At 50.2% G+C, this 17,931-nt stretch overlaps 2 protein-coding genes across 6 annotated transcripts; both read right to left on the bottom strand.

The window, feature by feature from the left end:
* Window positions 1-183: 183 nt before the first annotated feature.
* Window positions 184-8,211, bottom strand: rffl (ring finger and FYVE-like domain containing E3 ubiquitin protein ligase). Of its 2 annotated transcripts, none has more exons than XM_086081338.1 (6): window positions 8,127-8,211; window positions 6,677-6,861; window positions 5,312-5,509; window positions 4,020-4,283; window positions 1,365-1,581; window positions 184-626 (listed from the first exon to the last, which is right to left on the bottom strand). In XM_086081338.1, exons 1-6 carry the CDS (start codon window positions 8,143-8,145, stop codon window positions 442-444), a joined length of 1,068 nt encoding a protein of 355 aa, XP_085937464.1. In that variant the 5' UTR covers window positions 8,146-8,211; the 3' UTR covers window positions 184-441. The 2 variants fall into 2 exon arrangements, with proteins under 2 accessions (XP_085937464.1, XP_085937465.1); XM_086081339.1 differs by lacking the exon at window positions 8,127-8,211 and adding an exon at window positions 7,688-8,059.
* Window positions 8,212-9,304: 1,093 nt separating this feature from the next.
* eif4h (eukaryotic translation initiation factor 4h) lies at window positions 9,305-16,442 on the bottom strand. 4 transcript variants are annotated; one of them, XM_086081143.1, is made up of 8 exons: window positions 16,284-16,442; window positions 13,850-14,052; window positions 11,914-11,978; window positions 11,740-11,839; window positions 11,513-11,581; window positions 10,345-10,512; window positions 10,169-10,284; window positions 9,305-9,452 (listed from the first exon to the last, which is right to left on the bottom strand). In XM_086081143.1, exons 1-8 carry the CDS (start codon window positions 16,343-16,345, stop codon window positions 9,450-9,452), a joined length of 786 nt encoding a protein of 261 aa, XP_085937269.1. In that variant the 5' UTR covers window positions 16,346-16,442; the 3' UTR covers window positions 9,305-9,449. The 4 variants fall into 4 exon arrangements, with proteins under 4 accessions (XP_085937269.1, XP_085937268.1, XP_085937267.1 ...); XM_086081142.1 differs by having other exon boundaries at window positions 9,308-9,455; XM_086081141.1 differs by lacking the exon at window positions 9,305-9,452 and having other exon boundaries at window positions 10,124-10,284.
* Window positions 16,443-17,931: the final 1,489 nt, after the last annotated feature.

Raw genomic sequence — 17,931 nt, 5'->3', positions numbered from 1 at the left:
AAAATGTCATTCGAGCGTCAAAAGTTTCACAAGCTGTCGTCGACCGTTTCAAGGTTGGAAAACGGGATCAGACATTCTGGGACAGCCCGCTAGAGGGAGCCCACGAGCACTACTTGCACTTGAGTATGTTCATCCATTATTCGGCAGCTCTGACGAGGTCAAGCCTGAAGAACCATCGAGTCCTCAGCAGGAAAACTTGTTTTATTTGTTTGCATGCGGATCAGAAAGTACGTGAAGCCAAGTAAGGCAAGAAAAAAAACACCACCAGGGTTTGGTCCTCAAATCACACAAAAGATTGGACTGCGGAGCGCTTCGGCTCGCGTGGACAAGCGAGCCCGTCCGTCCGTCCGTCCGTCCGTCCGTCCGTCCGTCGGTCGGTGCCGCGCCTCCGAAATACGAGCGCAGGCCGGCGGGCGGGCGGGCGCGTGCGCGGTACCTGCGTCAGGATCGGAAGACGTGGACGGCTCTGATGACGAACTGCCGGCAGATGGGACACTCGCTCATCCGCTTGCCGCATTTGGTGCACGTGATCATGTGACCGCATTCCAGCAGCACGCAGTCGATGGCCGCGTCCATGCAGATGCGACACAGGTTGTGATCAGAGCCTGCCGGACCGCCGCCGTCCTCTAGAGGGAGACATTACGGTCAAATAGTTGCTTGGCCGGTGGCCGTGTAGTACCACATTTGGCCACAACACTGAGCTCTGCCCCAATTTTCTCTTTGCGATCAATTGAGATGTTTGGCACGTGCGTTGACTTTCATTTGATCGTTGATGCTTGTGACAACATGAGGCCATCACATGACAAGACGACATGACAAGACAACATTTCCATTCCGAGCCGTCAAATGTGCGCGTCGCGCCTCTCCTGGACTTGTTGGTCCAAGCGTACCACACCCACGCTGGCAGAAAATAAGGTGAAAAGGCAGCGAGTGAGTGGCAACGTAAGATGGCCGCCGCTGGCTCCACCTCTTGCTACGACCAGTAAGTGGCGGGGTCGTGTGCAGGGCAGATTCAACATCCTGGAATGTGCACGTCACGCGCCGACACGTTCCGTTGCACATCCAAAACTTGGTCTTCAGCCATGGCGACGATGTGACAAGGACAGGAGCTTCCCGCCACCAGATCCGTCCTCAAGTGCTTGCATACGCTTCTCATGCGTCATTATTATTATTATTATTATTATTATTACTATTACGAGCCAAAGGGATGTCAGCTTGATTGTTAGTCCATCATATCAAAGTCAAAGTCACTTTTGGGAAGTCGAAAATGAAAAGTTACAAAAGGACGTGGATGAATTGAAAAGGCTCGTGAGCGTCGAATGGACAGAAAGGCAGAAAGATGGCGGGCAAAAGCGTCAACTCACGGCGGTTGTCGTTGCGGTCGTGGTAGAGGCGAGCGACTCTCTCCATCAGCTCCCACTTCTCGCAGCAGCCTTTGAAGTTGACAAAGTTGCGGGCCAGAATTTCTTTCAGCTGCCGCACGCTCAGCGCGTCCACGTCGTCCTCGCCGGTCAAGTCCGACAGCGAGGCCCTGCGGCCCGCCGTGTCCGCCGCGTCCCCGACGTCCTCGGGGTCCCATTCCTGAAGGAGAGCAAAAGGCGTGCGCCCGCCCCAACCATCCGTCTGTCAGTGGTTGCAAAGCTTTTCGGACCTGACACCAAGGAACACGTCACTCAAATCCACATTTCCTCTACATGGAAAAGCACAAAACACTGGGGGGGGCGGCGGGGGGGCTTTGCTCTCAAACACCAAATCAGCTTTAAAAAAAAAAAAAAAAAAAAAAAAAGCAATAACAACAATCCAAATAAAAGCGTGTTTAGTGGAAGGCGGGATTTGAAAGGAAGAAGTTTGCAGATGAAAGGCGGATGGACGGATTTCATATTTTCAACCTTCTTCGCGTCAAAACGCTGGCAGGTCACAATTGCGCCATCCTTGCCGCATTTTGGGCAACGATCGGGCATCTGTGGAAAGGAAAAGAGCGGCTCCGTCCCGCTAGCATTTGCAAGACGCGAGGACGACGTCGCCACAAACGAGACAAGCCGGTCGCTGGCAACGTTTTGTTTGACCAACGTTTGAAAAATCGAAAGAAGTCCATCGGCGCCATCATTAACTCTTTGACTGCCAGACGTTTTCAGAAAAGGGATGCCGTCAGTGCCAGCCGATTTAAGCATTTTGACTGATCTTTCAAGGTCCACAGAAAATGTTCTGTTTGGACTATGGAAACACACGTACTACCAAATGAAAGATTGGACTTTCATCTTTCATCAGAAAAAAAAGTTTGTTTCTACCTTATTCCGTTCTTTAGTAATCAACAATAGAAAATGGTTAGTTTGACCCAATTTCGCCTGTTTTGGACCAAAATACGGAGAAATCAAGCTTTTAGTGAAACGATATTATTTCATGCATTCTAGTGAATTTGACACTTCTTTTTGTCCATGAATGATGCCACAAACACCTAAATAGTGCTTTACTTCTATAAAACACTACCACCAAGAATGAAAAAGTGTTTTTTGATAGCAAAATACGTTTATTTACATTCAACAGTGTAACAATTTGACAACAATTTGGCAAACTATTTACAAATGTGTGCAACTGTGGTGCTATTTACAAATATGTGGATGTTTCAACGACAGTTTTTCTTTTTGTAACACTCTCCTGCGTGCAAGGAGACGCAACAGCATTTGCACAACAGATTGCCTCTTCGCGTGCGCCACTTTCTTGCCGGCCGTTTTTTTCCGGGGAATAGCAAGTATATACTGCAGTGTGTCATCAAGTCTAATATCAGGATCATGCTACGGTTTCGTTACGTCTCGCTTCCCCGTGTCCTTCAGTTGCTATACCGGGTGGTAGGAGATGTTCTGATCCATTTTATCCACTCCATTCATGGTGGCATCGTAGTCCAGAAACAGTGTCTTCTCCGTGATCAGACTGTACCCGCTCCTCCGATGAATATGCATTGGACTCGGGGTACTCTTCATTGTCCGACAAAATGTCCGCATGTGGAGCTCCGGCGTTAGCAGAGCTAGCCGGTGATGCTTTATGACGTGAGAATAAAAGCCGCGTCCAACTGTGGCGTCCAACTGTGGCGTCAACCTCGGGAGTGACCATCATCATCATCATCAATGTGCATTGGTCGATGCTTTTCGACTACTCTCCATCGTCCGATCGAATGTCCGCTTGTGCAGAAGTACCCGGCCGGCTATTGTGCGCGTTTTCCGGCCTTAGCAGCGCTAGCCGCGCTAGCCGCGCTTAGCCGGTGAGGCTTACTACGTGTTCATAACAGTCACGCCAAAGCTTCCAACTTTGGCGTAGAGCTCGGAGTCATCATCATCGTCGACATCAATGCGCTTTTTAGTATTGATTGATGCTTTCCGTCTTTGAAAAAAATGCTCAAGCGTGAGCTGCTTGCAACCGGTTGCTTGGTCAGCCATTGTTGTGGCTTCATCAGCCATTGTCTCCTCAACACTCTAGCTCCGCCTCACGTCTTCTACTGACGCCCACGGTGGGCGGCCCATCCAACCTTGTGCAAAGAGAGTCATCGCTGCCCTCTAGGGGCCAAAACGAGTCTTTTACTATTCAGATATGCCTGATACTTTCAGCACAGCTGCCCAAGGCTTTCCTGCACCCGTTTTTGAAAAAAAAAAAAAAAACATAGGGGACGTCTTTTAACGTCCTCGCCGCCCTTCCCTAGGTTTATGCTAAACGTTTTATAACGTTTATGGCAGTCAAAGAGTTAACCGATTTCATATCATTTGCATCCTGATTTTTGGGGAACTATTGAAAATAGGGAGGTGATTGGATTTGAAGATGAAATACGAAATATAATATTTGCTCTCATGAACGAAGACGTCAACACGACAATGAAAACGTCCAATCAACGGCATTTTTCTCAACATGAGGAGAAGGAAAAAACATCTTCACGCATTTCACAGCTGTCAAGATCCACAATTATTTGTTTTTGTTTTACCCATTTCAAATAAGAACAACAATCAATTGATTCAATATAATAGAAATCCTACCTGGTCCTGGCCATGGTCCTGGTCCCGGTCCTGGTCCCGGGCCTGGTCCCGGTCCAAAGCATCCGCATCTGCGGGGGCGCTCTCGGGAGTGGCGACTGTCGGGCCGGGGTCAGGGAGGTCAATACCGACGGTCCGGTCGGCGACGGGGATCCGGTCGGAGGCGTCGGGGTCGCCGGTCGGCAAGGGGGGTTCTACGGCGGGGTCGCGGTCGGGGGGTTCGGACGGAGACGGCTGCTGACTCAGGATCAGTTCCACCAGCTCCTCCTGCACAAGAGCGCCTCCGTTGAAAAGCAAGCAAGTACAAAGACGGGTTTTTTTTTTTTTTTACCGAAGTTTAAGTGAAAGCTTTTGCCACCAACAAGCCCACTCAAACCTTTGAGTTCCGGGTCACGGGAGTTCCGCTGGGAATGTGTCATTTTGTTTCCACAGCGTCTTAGAGTTCTTGGTAATTTATTCAAATGAGTTTGATGAGCCCACCGATGTAAACCCCCTACCCCCCCACCCCCCCCCCCCCCCAAATTTGACTTTGCCTTGGTCAGTGCAGCCCGCCCCCTCAAAGTTCCAGCCCGTCTCAGCAAGACCCCGCGGGCCGCTGAGATTTGTCATTACCCGGGAAATTGCCGTTGGCGGAAAAAGGCGCAAACTGAATTTGACCAAGGTCAATTGAAAAGTTGTCCAAAGGTTCCGGCGGTGGAAAAGCCCCTAACGTGCATGTGCACGCGTTGCCACTCACATCCAAGACGGACGAGTTTTCATTCGTGGAGTCCGAGCGAAGCAGCGCAACGCAGCCGTTTTCATTTTGTCACTCGCTGTCGACTGAAGATGACATCACAATTGCTCGGGTGCGGGTCTCGGGGCTCAGCCGTCGCGCGACTGTGATCGTGCGACGTTCGCAAACCGAGCCCTCGGGGGCGGCGCGGCTCAGCGATAGAGCGGTCGTCTCGCAACCCAGAGGTTGCGGGTCGGATCCCGTGCCTTGCACTGTGACCACGTGGAAGTATTGTTGAGCCAAACGCTGGACTCGCACTCGCTCCTGATGCACGAGGAGTCGAATGGAAAGCGCTTTGCGGGCCTTCCAAAAGCGCAACATCAACAAAGTAACATTTGCATTCAGCCCCGATTGCGCCTGAGAAGAGATGGACAAATTCCGTCCAAGTTGGATTGAGTGAAAGAGAGCTGAGACGGCTTTGCTTTGACTTCGGACACTTCAAACTGTAAACATTGAACGTCTCTTTCAACAGGGAAACAACAAGACAAAAGTTGTTGTTTGCTTTTAATTGCCGCCGACGTACCTTCTCGCGGCAGAGGTGCGTGGCGACGTGGTGCAGGTGCAGGTAGTCTCGCAGCTCTTTGACTTTGAGCTTCATCAGCTCGGCGCGTTGCAGCAGGTTGCCGTGGAAACGCCGGCAGGTGTGACACAGGCGGGGGCGGGGCTCCGACTGGGCCGAGCAGCGGCCGCAGTAGTTCTCTTTGCAGTCGGCGCACACGTGCTGGCGGCGAAACAAACATTGATTGGCAGTCGGGCGGGCGCGGCCGAGGCCGATGACCGCTCGCGATCCACGGCTCCTCCCAATCACACTTGGTGGACATTTGAATGCCGCCGACTTCCGGAAGATGCCGCCGGCTTCCGGAAGTCACACACCCACGCCGTTTGCGGCCACTGCTGCGACACACAGGCCGCGTCCCAACACTCGCACCCCCAACCCTGCGCCTCCCAATCGTGCGCGCAGTTCGTCTCCGCTCTCTGAAATGCTTCGGACAACGGAGACAGACACGCTCGCACCAATGGACGCGAACGCGCAACCGAGGGCGGAAGCGCAAGCAACGGGACGCGGCGCCCACGTCGCAAACAGCGACCAGACAGAGCGCCGATGTGTGACACACGGAAGTCGCAAGTCCCGCCTCCTCCGTGGCACATACGCCCCATTAGAAGCGGCCACCGGGCATGGGCCCATTTTCCATAAGCAGAAGCAAAAAAAACTATCAAATGATGTCAATCACGCGATGGAAATGTAAACATGTTTTTTTCAAATTCATCAACAAAATCATCAAGAAGTTAAGCCGATTGTGAAAATAATCGTGAGTTGCTGCCCCAATTTTAATTTTAAACAAAAGAATCCATTTTTGGTACAGAAGACGCGCGTACCGTGTCAAGTTTCAATAAATACAATGGAATGTCATGTGTCCTGTATGGAGGCCATTAGCATAATGAGCAGAAGTTGACGCTGTATTCATAATGGCTAATATGATGGATTCCAAAAAGATGTGTTTGTGGCAGAACCTAGTCACGTCACGGTGTGCCATGACGCCGCCATGACGCCGCCACTGGCCTATTTTTTCACAATGGAGCCGTAGGCTACTCATGATATCCTTGGGGCTAACTAGGACTTGCTGGCTCTATTTTAGGACAATGCACATTAATGAGAGGAGAAAGGCATCCATGTTGGCAGGGTCTCTTTCACCAAAACTTCAAAGGGGTGGCTGCTTTATGCAAAACGAGTGCGCAAGCAGCCAATCGTGCGGTCGCAGACAGTATTAGTGCTTATTGAAAGCTGACTGACTTTTGAGAAGTGCGGTAAAGCGTCAGACCGGCATCTCGTGGGCAATTCAAGCAGACTCAGCATTTTGTGGAAATATTGTCTTGTTGCCGCGGTTACCTTGGTGGTGGGTGTGTCCAGGCGTCGGCCACAAGCCTTACAGACGTGCAGTTGTTGTTCAGGGGGCGGAGTGGGCTGGCCGCTGAAGGCGGAGTTGGTGTAGGACCGAGGGTGCGCCTCAGCCCCGCCTGCCTCGTTATCCGCAGAGTCCAAACACAGCCACTGACAACATGACGCCCACATTTCTGGCAACAAACGACAACAACATGACGCCCACATTGCAGGCAACGCAGCGTTCGTTGCCTGCATTTGGGAACATTTGCAAACGTTTTCAACTGGGAGCCGCATACAGGCAAACGAAGGCTCCCTTCAACATTAAGCACACTAAAAGCAATCCATTCAAGGAGGTACCCCCCCCCTTTTTTTTTTCTTGTATTATTATTATTTTTTTTTTTTTAAGAGGGAGCGACCCCTACGTCGCAACTTTCTGACAAATAGTTAGTTGAGGATTTGTCATCATTCTGAGGTCATGAATCAAGATCCAGTCATGAAGACAAGACGTGTTGACGTTGTTGTTCTTGGTCTTGTGACTTTCCACACGACACCTCATTTCGTCGTTGCTTTCAAGCCATTTTCTCCAAGCAAGCTTGAGTAATTGTCAGGTGCCGAAAGTTTCGATTCCCTCCTCAGCTCAACTTTGACGGCTTTGTTCGCCATTTCCAAAGACTTGCTCAAAGTTTGTGTCAAGCTTTTGGCTGGCGCACTTTGACTTCCGCCAGTTTGGTTTGACGTCAACACGAGCCACCTTTCAAACTTCCGACGTCAACACGAGCCACCTTTCAAACTTGCAACGTCAACGCCATTGGCAGAAGGCAACAATTCTCAACTTTCCTTTTCGCTTTCCACACTTTGCTCGCACTTTCGACGAGATTGGACGCTGCGCGAAGGTGCTAAGCTAACCGAGCTAGCGGCGGCTTCATCGGCAGAGCGGCCCAAAAGTTGAAAAAGTTCAACGACAACATTGTGAAAGGAACAAACAAGAAAGAAAGAAAGAAGCCGAGCTGTTCTCACCTGTCGCCACTTTGGTGACGGCTTTCGACGGCTAGCAACTCGCGAGCCAAACAGGAACAAGGTGGCCGGTGACGTCATCAGGTGGTCTCCATACGTCATCAGGTCGCGTGCAGGTGATACGGTCACGAAACGCAATATGCCCGCGACGTCATATCAACGCGCAACTGCTTTTAATACAAGTGCACTTAAGTTCGGGTGACTATTTTCAAAATGAAAACCCGTAACACAACAATTCGCTGAAAATCGAACTTACAATAAATTCTCACCAGGAACTATTGATAACTAATGTAATGCTAAATGCCATCTTGGTTGGCAGTTCAACAACACTTAAGTCATGCACTCACTATTCTGTAGCCTTTTTTGCTCGGTTTCCGATGATGTGGCAGTGTAGTTAGTTAGTTAGTTAGTTAGTTAGTTACCCACCGGGGGGATAACTCACCTGGAACTGAAGTTGACATGCGGCTTTCCTGATTTTGGTGCAAGTCAAAGTCAAATAAATGATCAAATGTTGGCGCACTGAACGACTACTTCTATGAGATAAATGCCCTACTGTCTGAGTGATCATTGAACGCACCTCGAGTTCGCCGCCGAACACGAGTCAGAACAGTACTTCTTTTTTTTTTTTTTGCTTCTCCACGCAGCTATCGACCGTTGAATATAAGCAAAACGTTGTTTATAAAACTGGGGGAAACACATTCACATACAAGTTTACCCTGTCTTTAAATGAAAACACGCGCCGCAGAAACGCTCAGCTGGCGTTCGTTCTGACTTCATTTCCCATGATTCTTATACACGGAAGCAGGAAGTAGTTCTAGTTCCGGTATGACGCAAACGTGTGTGAGAAACTGGTTTCATCAACTCAAGCAGCTTTGTATTTTGTCAATTAACTTTGTATGAGGGGGAAGGTGGCAAGACAGGAATGGATATTTCAGCTTGTGCTGAGTATAGGACGTTTGTGTAACTTTATTTGGAATGTATGTTTAAAAACCGTGGGCAGTATTTTATTTTGAAATGGCTTGGCCAGACCCAACAAAAAGCCCAAAACGGGTCACAATACCGCCTAGGGGTTAAATTAATAATGTTCCTTTCCAAATGTACTTGTGATTATTTGGGCCATTTGTAATGATTTAGAGCTTGAAATGAGCGCTGCAGCGCACTTGACACGATCAGATTGAAGAAATGAGAATGTGTCCTCAATCTGACAAAGAAATGTGCATGTGGCCCGAGTTTCAAGCGGCCTTCCCAACACGGCTGGCCCCGACTCAATCAAGTCAGGACATTAGGACAAATGAAATTGCTCTGAGGCTAAATCACACTGTTTGATGATTCCGTTTATTGCCGTCATTGTCACCAAGAGAAAAAAAAAACATTTAAAACAGCCGTTTTATTTCTTTTGTACAGTAAGAAAGTGTCTGCGACATCCAGAACACACGAGACAAGAACCCAAACAATGACACACCCCGACCCGGTCCACAAGAGCACATAGATACGGGACCCGGTCCGATGCAGAGTCTGGACTGGGCCCAGAGCCGAGCCTGGACCGGACCGGGAGGGAGGGAGGGAGCGAGCAGGTGTGGACCAGGAGCAGAAAGCGACAACTTGCGGGGAAAGGAAGTAAAACAAGATCGTGTAATGTGCCGCTTGCTCGGGCAACAATTTGGACTTTGCTCTTTCTTCTGGTGGTCCACACTGACAACGAAACCTTTTTTCTGCTTTTCTTTCCGCTCTTCCGGCGTCCGCTCGCTCGGCTGCCGCAAACGCATCACTGCTGCAATGGAAGACACGAGCAGATCAACAACAACCAGCACAGCCTCAGTAACACGCAAAGCAAACATTGAGCGCCGCCGCCGCTGCCGCCGGCCCGATAAGAGGCCGATCCTTTGGCATGATCAAACCTTTCTCCAAAGCGTCACAACATTAACTCATTGACCGGCAGCCCTTTTCACAGCATTTGCACTCACCTTGGCAGACTCGCACAAGAATGTGTTCTATGCTGTCCCGTCAAGAATGCTCATTTTCCCAAAAAAATTATACATAAATAATCCAGGGGGCCAGAATCAGAAATGAAAAGTGATTCACATTGTTTAGACATTTAGCAGTACTTGGTTGTCAACTAAAAAGGAAATCTTTGTTTTTCTTTTTTCTCCGCTATGTCCAAATTCAAATTTTGCAATCATTTCACCTTTTGGCAACGGGACGCATCTTTCCATATCTGGCAACAAGCCATTCAACTCAACTTCATTCATAGCGTGGGCCAAATTGCCAAAGAGAGAGATATGGTACATATTTACATGACAACAAGCAATTTGGAGAAACGGCGCCGGCTTAAAAGGAGCTAAGAATGAAAATATGCGCTGATGCAAAAGACAACGAAGAGGAGGATGACGAGGGCGGCGGCGGCGGCGGCCGCTTGCCGTCTGTCAGTACATAAAGTCACCCCCCCACCCTCCTTCAGTCTTTAGCTTTTTCCCGGGAAATAACCTGGTCTCGCGGCTTGGCGCCCCCAAAGATGGCGGAGTTGGGGTTGGCCACTTGGTTGAGGGGCTCCGCCACCGTCCGAGGCTTCAGCTGGAGGCGTGGTCTCTGGGCGCGCTCCTCTGAGAAAGAAAGCGGCCGGTCAATTTGCGTGCTAGCCTGCAGTGGGATTCCTGACGTACCGTCCGATGGTTCCCTGAAGTCCGTCATGCCTCCGCGAGGCGGCGGCGGCGGCCCTTCTCTGAAGCGCCCCATCGCGCCGCTGGCAGCGCCGGCGCCGGCGCCCCGCCTGTCGCCTCCTCGGCCGCCTCCACGACCCCGTCCTCCCGAAAAGTCGTCATCTTTGAAACCTGAAAAGCAGACGCCGAGGACGCCACTCAGCACGGCCGCCATGCGCTCAAATCAACCCACGGTCAGACACGCCTTTCCTACTCCCCCAATCACCATGTCGGGATTTTCCAAGTGGGCCTAAATAGTTCATCGCTAAATCCCTTTTACAAATGAACATCATCAGTCCATTTTGCTATAAATAAACGCCAACATCCTTCCTGTCTGAGCAAACAATAAATGCTGAGTCACTCCGAATAAGGTCCTCGCACCGTTTGTCCACCAGATGGCGCTGTGACCCCACTCAAGCCAATACGCGGCTTCCTACGGTGGATTATCGGAAGCTCCCAGCAGCATTTTGCTTTGACCGCTAAATCTTCTGCTCCTCAACAGCAGCAGCGATAGGAGGCCAGCGTCGAGATCTTCAAGACCAAAGACCGTTCCTCAAGAACGGTCCTCAAGAACGTTCCTCAAGAACGTTCTTCAAGAACGTTCCTCAAGGCAGTTCAAGACCCAAGAGTGTTCTTCAAGACCGTTCTCTCGTGCTATTCTTCGAGACCAAAGACCGTTCTTCAAGCCACTGCATACAACATTTCACTGTTTGCGTTTAAGGCATCCCGTTTTGTAACATTTCAACTTCCCTCTTGATGCCATTTACACGCTGCGCACATTTAGGGCCAAAATCCAAACATCAATTCATCATTTCATCGTTTTTTTCGACTTGTAAAGAGTCTTGGCCAACTGTCAAAAGTTGCACTTGAAATTCCACCTTTCTGATTGGACATGTTAAAGAAGCTAAAGCACTTTTTTTTTTTTAGTTTTACTTTCAAGTATTTTTCCCTTCCTCAGCCGGTTACGGGAATTTCTCGAACGTCCACGGAAAATCGCTTGCTCGTGATTGAGGAACGAGCGTACGATGATTCTTCATCGCCACCAGAACCAAAGACATGACATGAATATGCAGATGAGCAAATGTGCAGCCATGAACGCGAGTTGCCAGTCCTGCCATCTGATTGGTCGCACCTCCACCGGGCGGATCCATGAAGTCGTCGCGTCCTCCTCGGGGAGCGCCTCCTCCTCGACCTCCTTGGCCTGCAGACGACACGCCCGTTAACACCGCCTCGCCAATCAGATTTTGGGACTCGGCCGCCAATCCGACGCCGGAACGTCGTATCGGCGCTCCCGTGGCGAGCGGCCGGTGAGCATGTGATGAACATGATGGACGCGAGCGCGCGCGTGCGCTCGAGTACCTCGAGAGTCGTCTTTGGGGAAGCCGAAGCCGGTCCCCCCCCCTCGCGTTTGTCTCCGCCCCTCGGCGATGTCCACGCGAAGTGACCTGGAGCCTAAATCCTGCGGGGCGGAAGGTGACAAAGACGGTGAGCGGGCGGCAGGCAAAGAGGCTGGCTGGCGGGCGATGGACTCACGGCACCGTCGTACGCCAAGGCCTCCTTCAGAGACTCCAAATCGTCAAACTCCACGTAACAGAAACCTGAAGGAGGAAGACAACGCGCACAGCACGCCACGTCAGCGCTAGCAAACGGAAACGGCCTTTCACGCTTTTTGTGCCGTCCGGATGATGCAACATCACGCTCTTGCTCAAGGGCACCGCCGCGTGCTCACGAGGGCCGAGGGTGGAAACCGCAACCTCCCGCCGCTCTACCGACCGAGCCGCGCCGCTCCAAAATGTCCCGACCCGCTGTTGGACACCGGGACGGTACGCGAGCCGCCATAACGATAGCGTCACCAGAAATCGTCACAAATGTTATCAACGACTGAAAAAGAAACAAATGGCCATAAAAAGGAAAAGGTCGAATCATGCATTTAAGCAATGGCAAAAGTTTGGACCACGTCGAGGCAGTCCTCAACTTGCCAACAAAATGGCTTCCGAGAGGTTGCTGGTCAATTGAATCGCATGCAATTTTGTTCCAAAAGGTCATTTGATCAAATTGGTAAAAATAGAATAGTAAGAATATGTAAAAAAACAAAACAAAAAAAACACAAATAATTCCCCCCCCCCCTTTTTTTTAATGAAATAGAAACCAATTAAATTAAAATGACATCATCCATTATGAACTACTTTTCCTCACAGTACATTAAATAAAATATTTACAATGCAATAAAAAAGAAAATACATATGCTTCTGCACATAAGCGGTTGCTGGAGGAGTTATTGAGTTGAAGGCATTGTTGGTGTGACCTTCTCAGGAAACTATGTTTTCCGACCGTCCGTGAAGTGCACATGAATGTGATTGGCACGTATGACGAGTCAAGATGGCGACCGGTGAGTCCGATTCAATTGATTTGGAAGCTGAAAAGATATTGTCCGTTTTTTGCTACTATGCCGCTAAAGAAGACGACCGAGGGCTGCTTTTCATGAATACGGTCCAGGAAAGCAAACGAAACGGGACTCGCAGCGCGGCGCCAATATGGAGCGCGTGCGCCATACGTGGCTCATTGCCGTGTTGTCGCCGGACACGGAGGTCGTTGAGAGGCGCAAATGGCGCGGCGCTGCTCGGCGGGCTTGTGGCAGAGAGGGGAACTACGGTACAGTACTGTACCGTAATGTATGATGTGGCGCACATTTAAAAATGGACGTCAGACAGCCCTTGTTCGTATCTGCGAGTGTTCCCAAGTCGGATGCTCGTAACGAGACGACGACCCGTTGCAAAGAAATCGGCAACAAGAGCGGACAGAATGCCGTCAACATTTGTCGCAGAGTTGCTCGACGGGCTGGCAGTCCTGCCAATCGGAACGCCAACAAAGACTTTTTGGGGGGGGGCGGTACTGCAGCGCATGCAATCCACCGCTTAGCTCGGATCTCGCCATTCTGCGGAAGCCGCCATTTGTAAAGAAATTTGCCAACCGAGCCAACTCGTCTTGCAAAGTTGTGGGCTGACTGTCGTCTTGCCGTCAGATTTTCAAAACGCTTGTTGCACATCATTTCATATTTTGAAAGAAAAGACGGATATTGTTGATCACGTGTTCTTCTGTCAATTGTCGGGTCAAAGTTCAAGTGTGTCCACAATTTTGGTGCAAATTGGCGGCTAGCCCTTTGCTCACTTTTTATGCGTTGCTTCGTATTTTCCGGCACTCTCGCATGTGTTGTTCTTGGCCGACCACCGCTTCCGTCTACTTTAGCATCATTTACAGGATCTGCCCCCCCCCCCCCCCAAACCGTTTTTTTCATGCGCTGCCGCAACTCGGGACGGATTCCCATCACTCCATTTGCAAGGCAGACAAACAAGTTAAAAGTTGTCAACATTTCCAGACGGATGTCAACAAGCTAGCGAATGTTCCCCGTTGCACACGTGTCACGGCACATCAGGCCAAGAAAGGCGGGCGGGCGGGCGGGCGGGCTCACCTTTGAACTTGTCGGTCTCTTTGTCGCGCACCAGTCGCACGCTGCGTATGCTGAGGTCCTTGAAGATGTTGTCCAGGTCTCCCTGGACCGTGTTTGACGGCAGGTTGCCCACGTACGCGGTGTAGGGCGGCTCCGACGGAAGCTCCTTCATGCGCCGACCTCCGGGAGGGCCGCCGCCGCCGCCGGCGCCGCCGCTGCGGGGCCTGAGGGGAGCCCGCCGTAAGAACCCGGCCAACACGTACGAGCGCTGCAACTCTTCATCATCGCAATTTACAATCAACGCCGAGGAACCTTTTCTGTTCACTTGCATTTTTCTGCGGATTCTAACAAAATGGTTCGTTTCCACCGCGTCGACTTTATTGTCCGCAGGCAGCTCAGCCTCCACATGAGCTCGATTCCTCAAGTTGGGACATTTTCACAATTCAGATTTTGGGGAGAAAAAAATGGGGTCCCTGCAGTTCCACGCTTGCGCCCTTCACACAAACCTAACACTTTATCATTATAATCCTTCAATATATGAAAAAATCCAATCAACAAACTTCACACAAAGGAATTCAATAAAACAAGCAATATATAATGTGTGAATGAGAATTTTCACACATTATTTTTCGTTTGAATTGTGTATTTTATTTGTGTGTGTGAATTATGATGATAAAAACAAAAGGTCAAAATAAATAGCCCGCTAAAAGTTTTCACCCCGTGAGACTTTTTTTTGCCCTCGTCAGAGTTCCGGCTCGGCTCGGCGTAAATATTGCTTTCAACGCCGACCGGGTGCTTCTTCAGTCAAATTGCGACAACCGTGTAGCATCTGCAGGTAAATGTATTTACCTGCAACGTTGGGGCGCCGTTGTCATAACTTCGGGGAATCGAGCGGTAATTAGCCTTCGTTGCGCTTTGACGTCCTCGTTGCAAACACGTGAACTGGGAAGCATAAATCCCCGTCAAGTCGTTCTTCGGCGCCTCGGCCATCACTTGCGTCATTTATTTCATAACTCCCTCAGCCATAAATGCTCAAATCAAATTCCAGGAAATGCTACGAGGCCCACGTCACCCGCACGGCGTGCATATTCGGATGCATTTCATCGGCTGAGCCTGAGAATTGTTCAAAGAAAACAAACGCCGCATCCGCTTTGCCTGCTTTAAAGCCCAACAGCGCTCGCGACCGGCCACCAATGACTTGAAGCAGGCGAGACATTTTACACCCACGTTCCGTACCCCCCCCCCCCCCCCCCATACCATTCCCCACAACCTTGCCAATTTCTTGCAGCTGATGAAATGACGAGTCGTCGCCTTTCACGATTTATTGACAAGACGGACGCAGTTGTACAACTTGCGTTGGGACGCAGACAGGAAGCAGCACATTGCTGGACTCGCATCGCCCCAACGGCCGCTTGGACCGCAAACTAGGGACGGGCGACTACTGGTAGCAGGTATCGGTACCCTGCCTTATTATAAGGTATCGGTACTTGCAACGGCGGCTGATAGCAGCATCGACTGGCCCATCGGGAACAAGAAATTAGAAATTGGGAGAAAACTGCCATTCATTGTATGCAACTTGAAGGAAAATTGCTATGTTTTTTTCTTTCAAGTAATCTGTCCTTGGGTTTGTTTGATGTGCCAAGAGTACTCCTTGGTACCGGTGACTACCTGTACTGGGATAGCTGTGCCAAAAAGGTGCTATGGAACAACCGTAATTGCAAGACTGATGTTGGCAGCAGGTCAGCATCGCCGATGACAGACAACCTGTCGGGCAACAAAAGGTGTCCGAAAGACGCAACAAGTGTTTTTTGGAAGCGCTAGAATCAATCAATGGCTTGAGTGGGCTAACGCGATTGGAAATAAGAGCGACCCGACTTGCGAGCATGGTCAAGTGCTAAATGGAGGCAGCTGCCACCGCGATGCGATGCCGCAGCGTTGGAGGAGCCCCAAAGCACACCGACCGCCGCCTCGCATGTTCCGAGCGACAAAGTCCACAAACTCCACACGGCCGCCAAAAGTCTCATCATTTGGGGGCAACGCAGCGATGTGCCGCCGCTGCTGCGTGCTTGTTTGCGTGCATGCGTGCGTGCGTGGATCAAGACAGGCGCCCAGGCAGTCGCCACCGCACAACGCGGAGGCCACGCGGGCCGCCGAAGCGGGCCGCCGATGCGGGCCGCCGCCGCCACAGCAGCGGCGCATTTCCTTGAAAATGTCGGACGGCCGCCGCTGGCCGCTGGGCTCGTTTCGTTTGCAGCAGCTTCAAGCGGCTTGCCCGTTAGCATGTTAGCTCGTTAGCATGTTAGCACGTTAGCACGTTCGCTCTGCAGCGAGCAAAGCGCGGTGGTCTCCCGCCGCCTGGACGGGCTCGCCTGGCCCCGAGCCGGCGTGCGCGCGCGCAAGCCTCGGGACGGGAGCGGCGTTGCGGCCGTTCGGCGGGAGGTTCGGACGGACTCACCCTCTGTTGCCGCCGAAGCTGCTGTAGGCCCGGTCCCGATCATCGAAGTCGTAGTCCGCCATTACTGCTGCTGCTGTGTGCGGAGGGGGTCGGGGGTGAGGGCGGGGCCACAAGGAGGGCCTTGACGTCACGCCGGGAACGCTTTGAGGTGTCCGCGGAGCGCCTGATCGCGAAGGCGGCATTGGTTGGCGCGCCAGCTGATTGAAAACGAAACCATTTGAAAACGAAACAATTCCCTGCCGTCTACCGCACAAAGTTCATGTTCACAAATGGACAGTGATCCCGTGGAAGACAAATATTCACACGGTTAGCTATGAATTAAATAAAAGACTATATCATTCTATAAAACAACAACACAACTCCATCAGAAAAGCCTCTGGACGAAGCCCGACGTACAGACGGACTCATAGTCGTAATCAAACGTGATTTTAATGTTGGCCTTTTTTATTTTATTGATTTATGTCTTTATTTATCTTTTCTTTTTCTTTTTTAAAGGAAATCGGAAGTTTTGGAAGGACATTGAGGAGGAGGGTTAAAACAAAGCAAGCCTTGTTGGTATTTGACAATTTGAAGAATTGATTGTCTGATTCGAATAGGTGTCAAACTCCGGTCCTGGAGGGCCGCATTCCTGGAGGTTTGGGATGTTTCCGTTCTCCAACACAGCTGATATAGGATCAGCTCATCAGCAGGGTCTGCATAAGCCTGATAACGATCCTGCTGATTGGAATCAGCTTATGTTGGAAGAGGGAAACCTCCAAAACCTGCAGGACTACGGCCCTCGAGGACCGGGGCCCCCGAGGACCGGAGTTTGACACCTATTAGACCTTTTTTCTTTTCTTTTCTTTTCTTTTCCTTTCTTTTGGTGTTGGAATGCATGGTTCTATTGTATGTTGTGTGCTCACTTTGCAATTCTCATGTTCTATGGAGAAAGATTTGGATGCTGGTTTTTAACAAGGGGGCGGAAATTGGTTGATTTTCTCTAATTGTTTGTGTATTATTACACTCTATCGCCACTGGGTGTTATCCTCAAACTTGTTTTCAATTGCATGTTATTTGTTTACACCTAAATAAAAAGTACTTCACATGGGACTTACTCCTAAGTTTTCTAGTACTTGCTTTCGAGCCCTAACTTTAGGGTACTGCAGCACGCTTGATCAATTGAGGAGGAGGCTTTCTAAGCAGAAATGTATCACGTGTAAACCAACTTTAATCAATGAATTTGCTGACGTGTCCAGTACAGCACCACGTCAATATATACGGTATGCATATTCTAAATGACTAACGCTTTTGTTATTTAATATTTACATCACAACATTAATCAGATTCCATCCACCTTATTTAATTGTTCAGACAAACCAACGTGAAGCGTATAAAACACGATGTACTGCAATTACGATACATTCGCCGTTGGGTGGCGCTGCGCTACAACTTTGGTGTTCAAATGGGGGTCACGTGTTTCCGGTGGTGACGAGAGCGCCAACAGCCGTCTTAGTTAAAACGGCGAAATATACTAAAAAATACAAATAATACTACTTAACGTAAGTTTGACTTAAGATTGTAGTTATGTTTAGTGTTACAATTACGTTTAGGCTTAGTGAAAAAGTCAGACGGAATTGGAGGTCACGTGTTTCCAGTGGACCTCCACTCG

This window comes from Leptonotus elevatus, chromosome 7 (assembly GCF_054856555.1).
Source record: "Leptonotus elevatus isolate MCC_2025b chromosome 7, RoL_Lele_1.0, whole genome shotgun sequence".
NCBI classification, from domain to species: Eukaryota; Metazoa; Chordata; class Actinopteri; order Syngnathiformes; family Syngnathidae; genus Leptonotus; species Leptonotus elevatus.
This window is presented reverse-complemented; position numbering and strand designations above follow the sequence as displayed.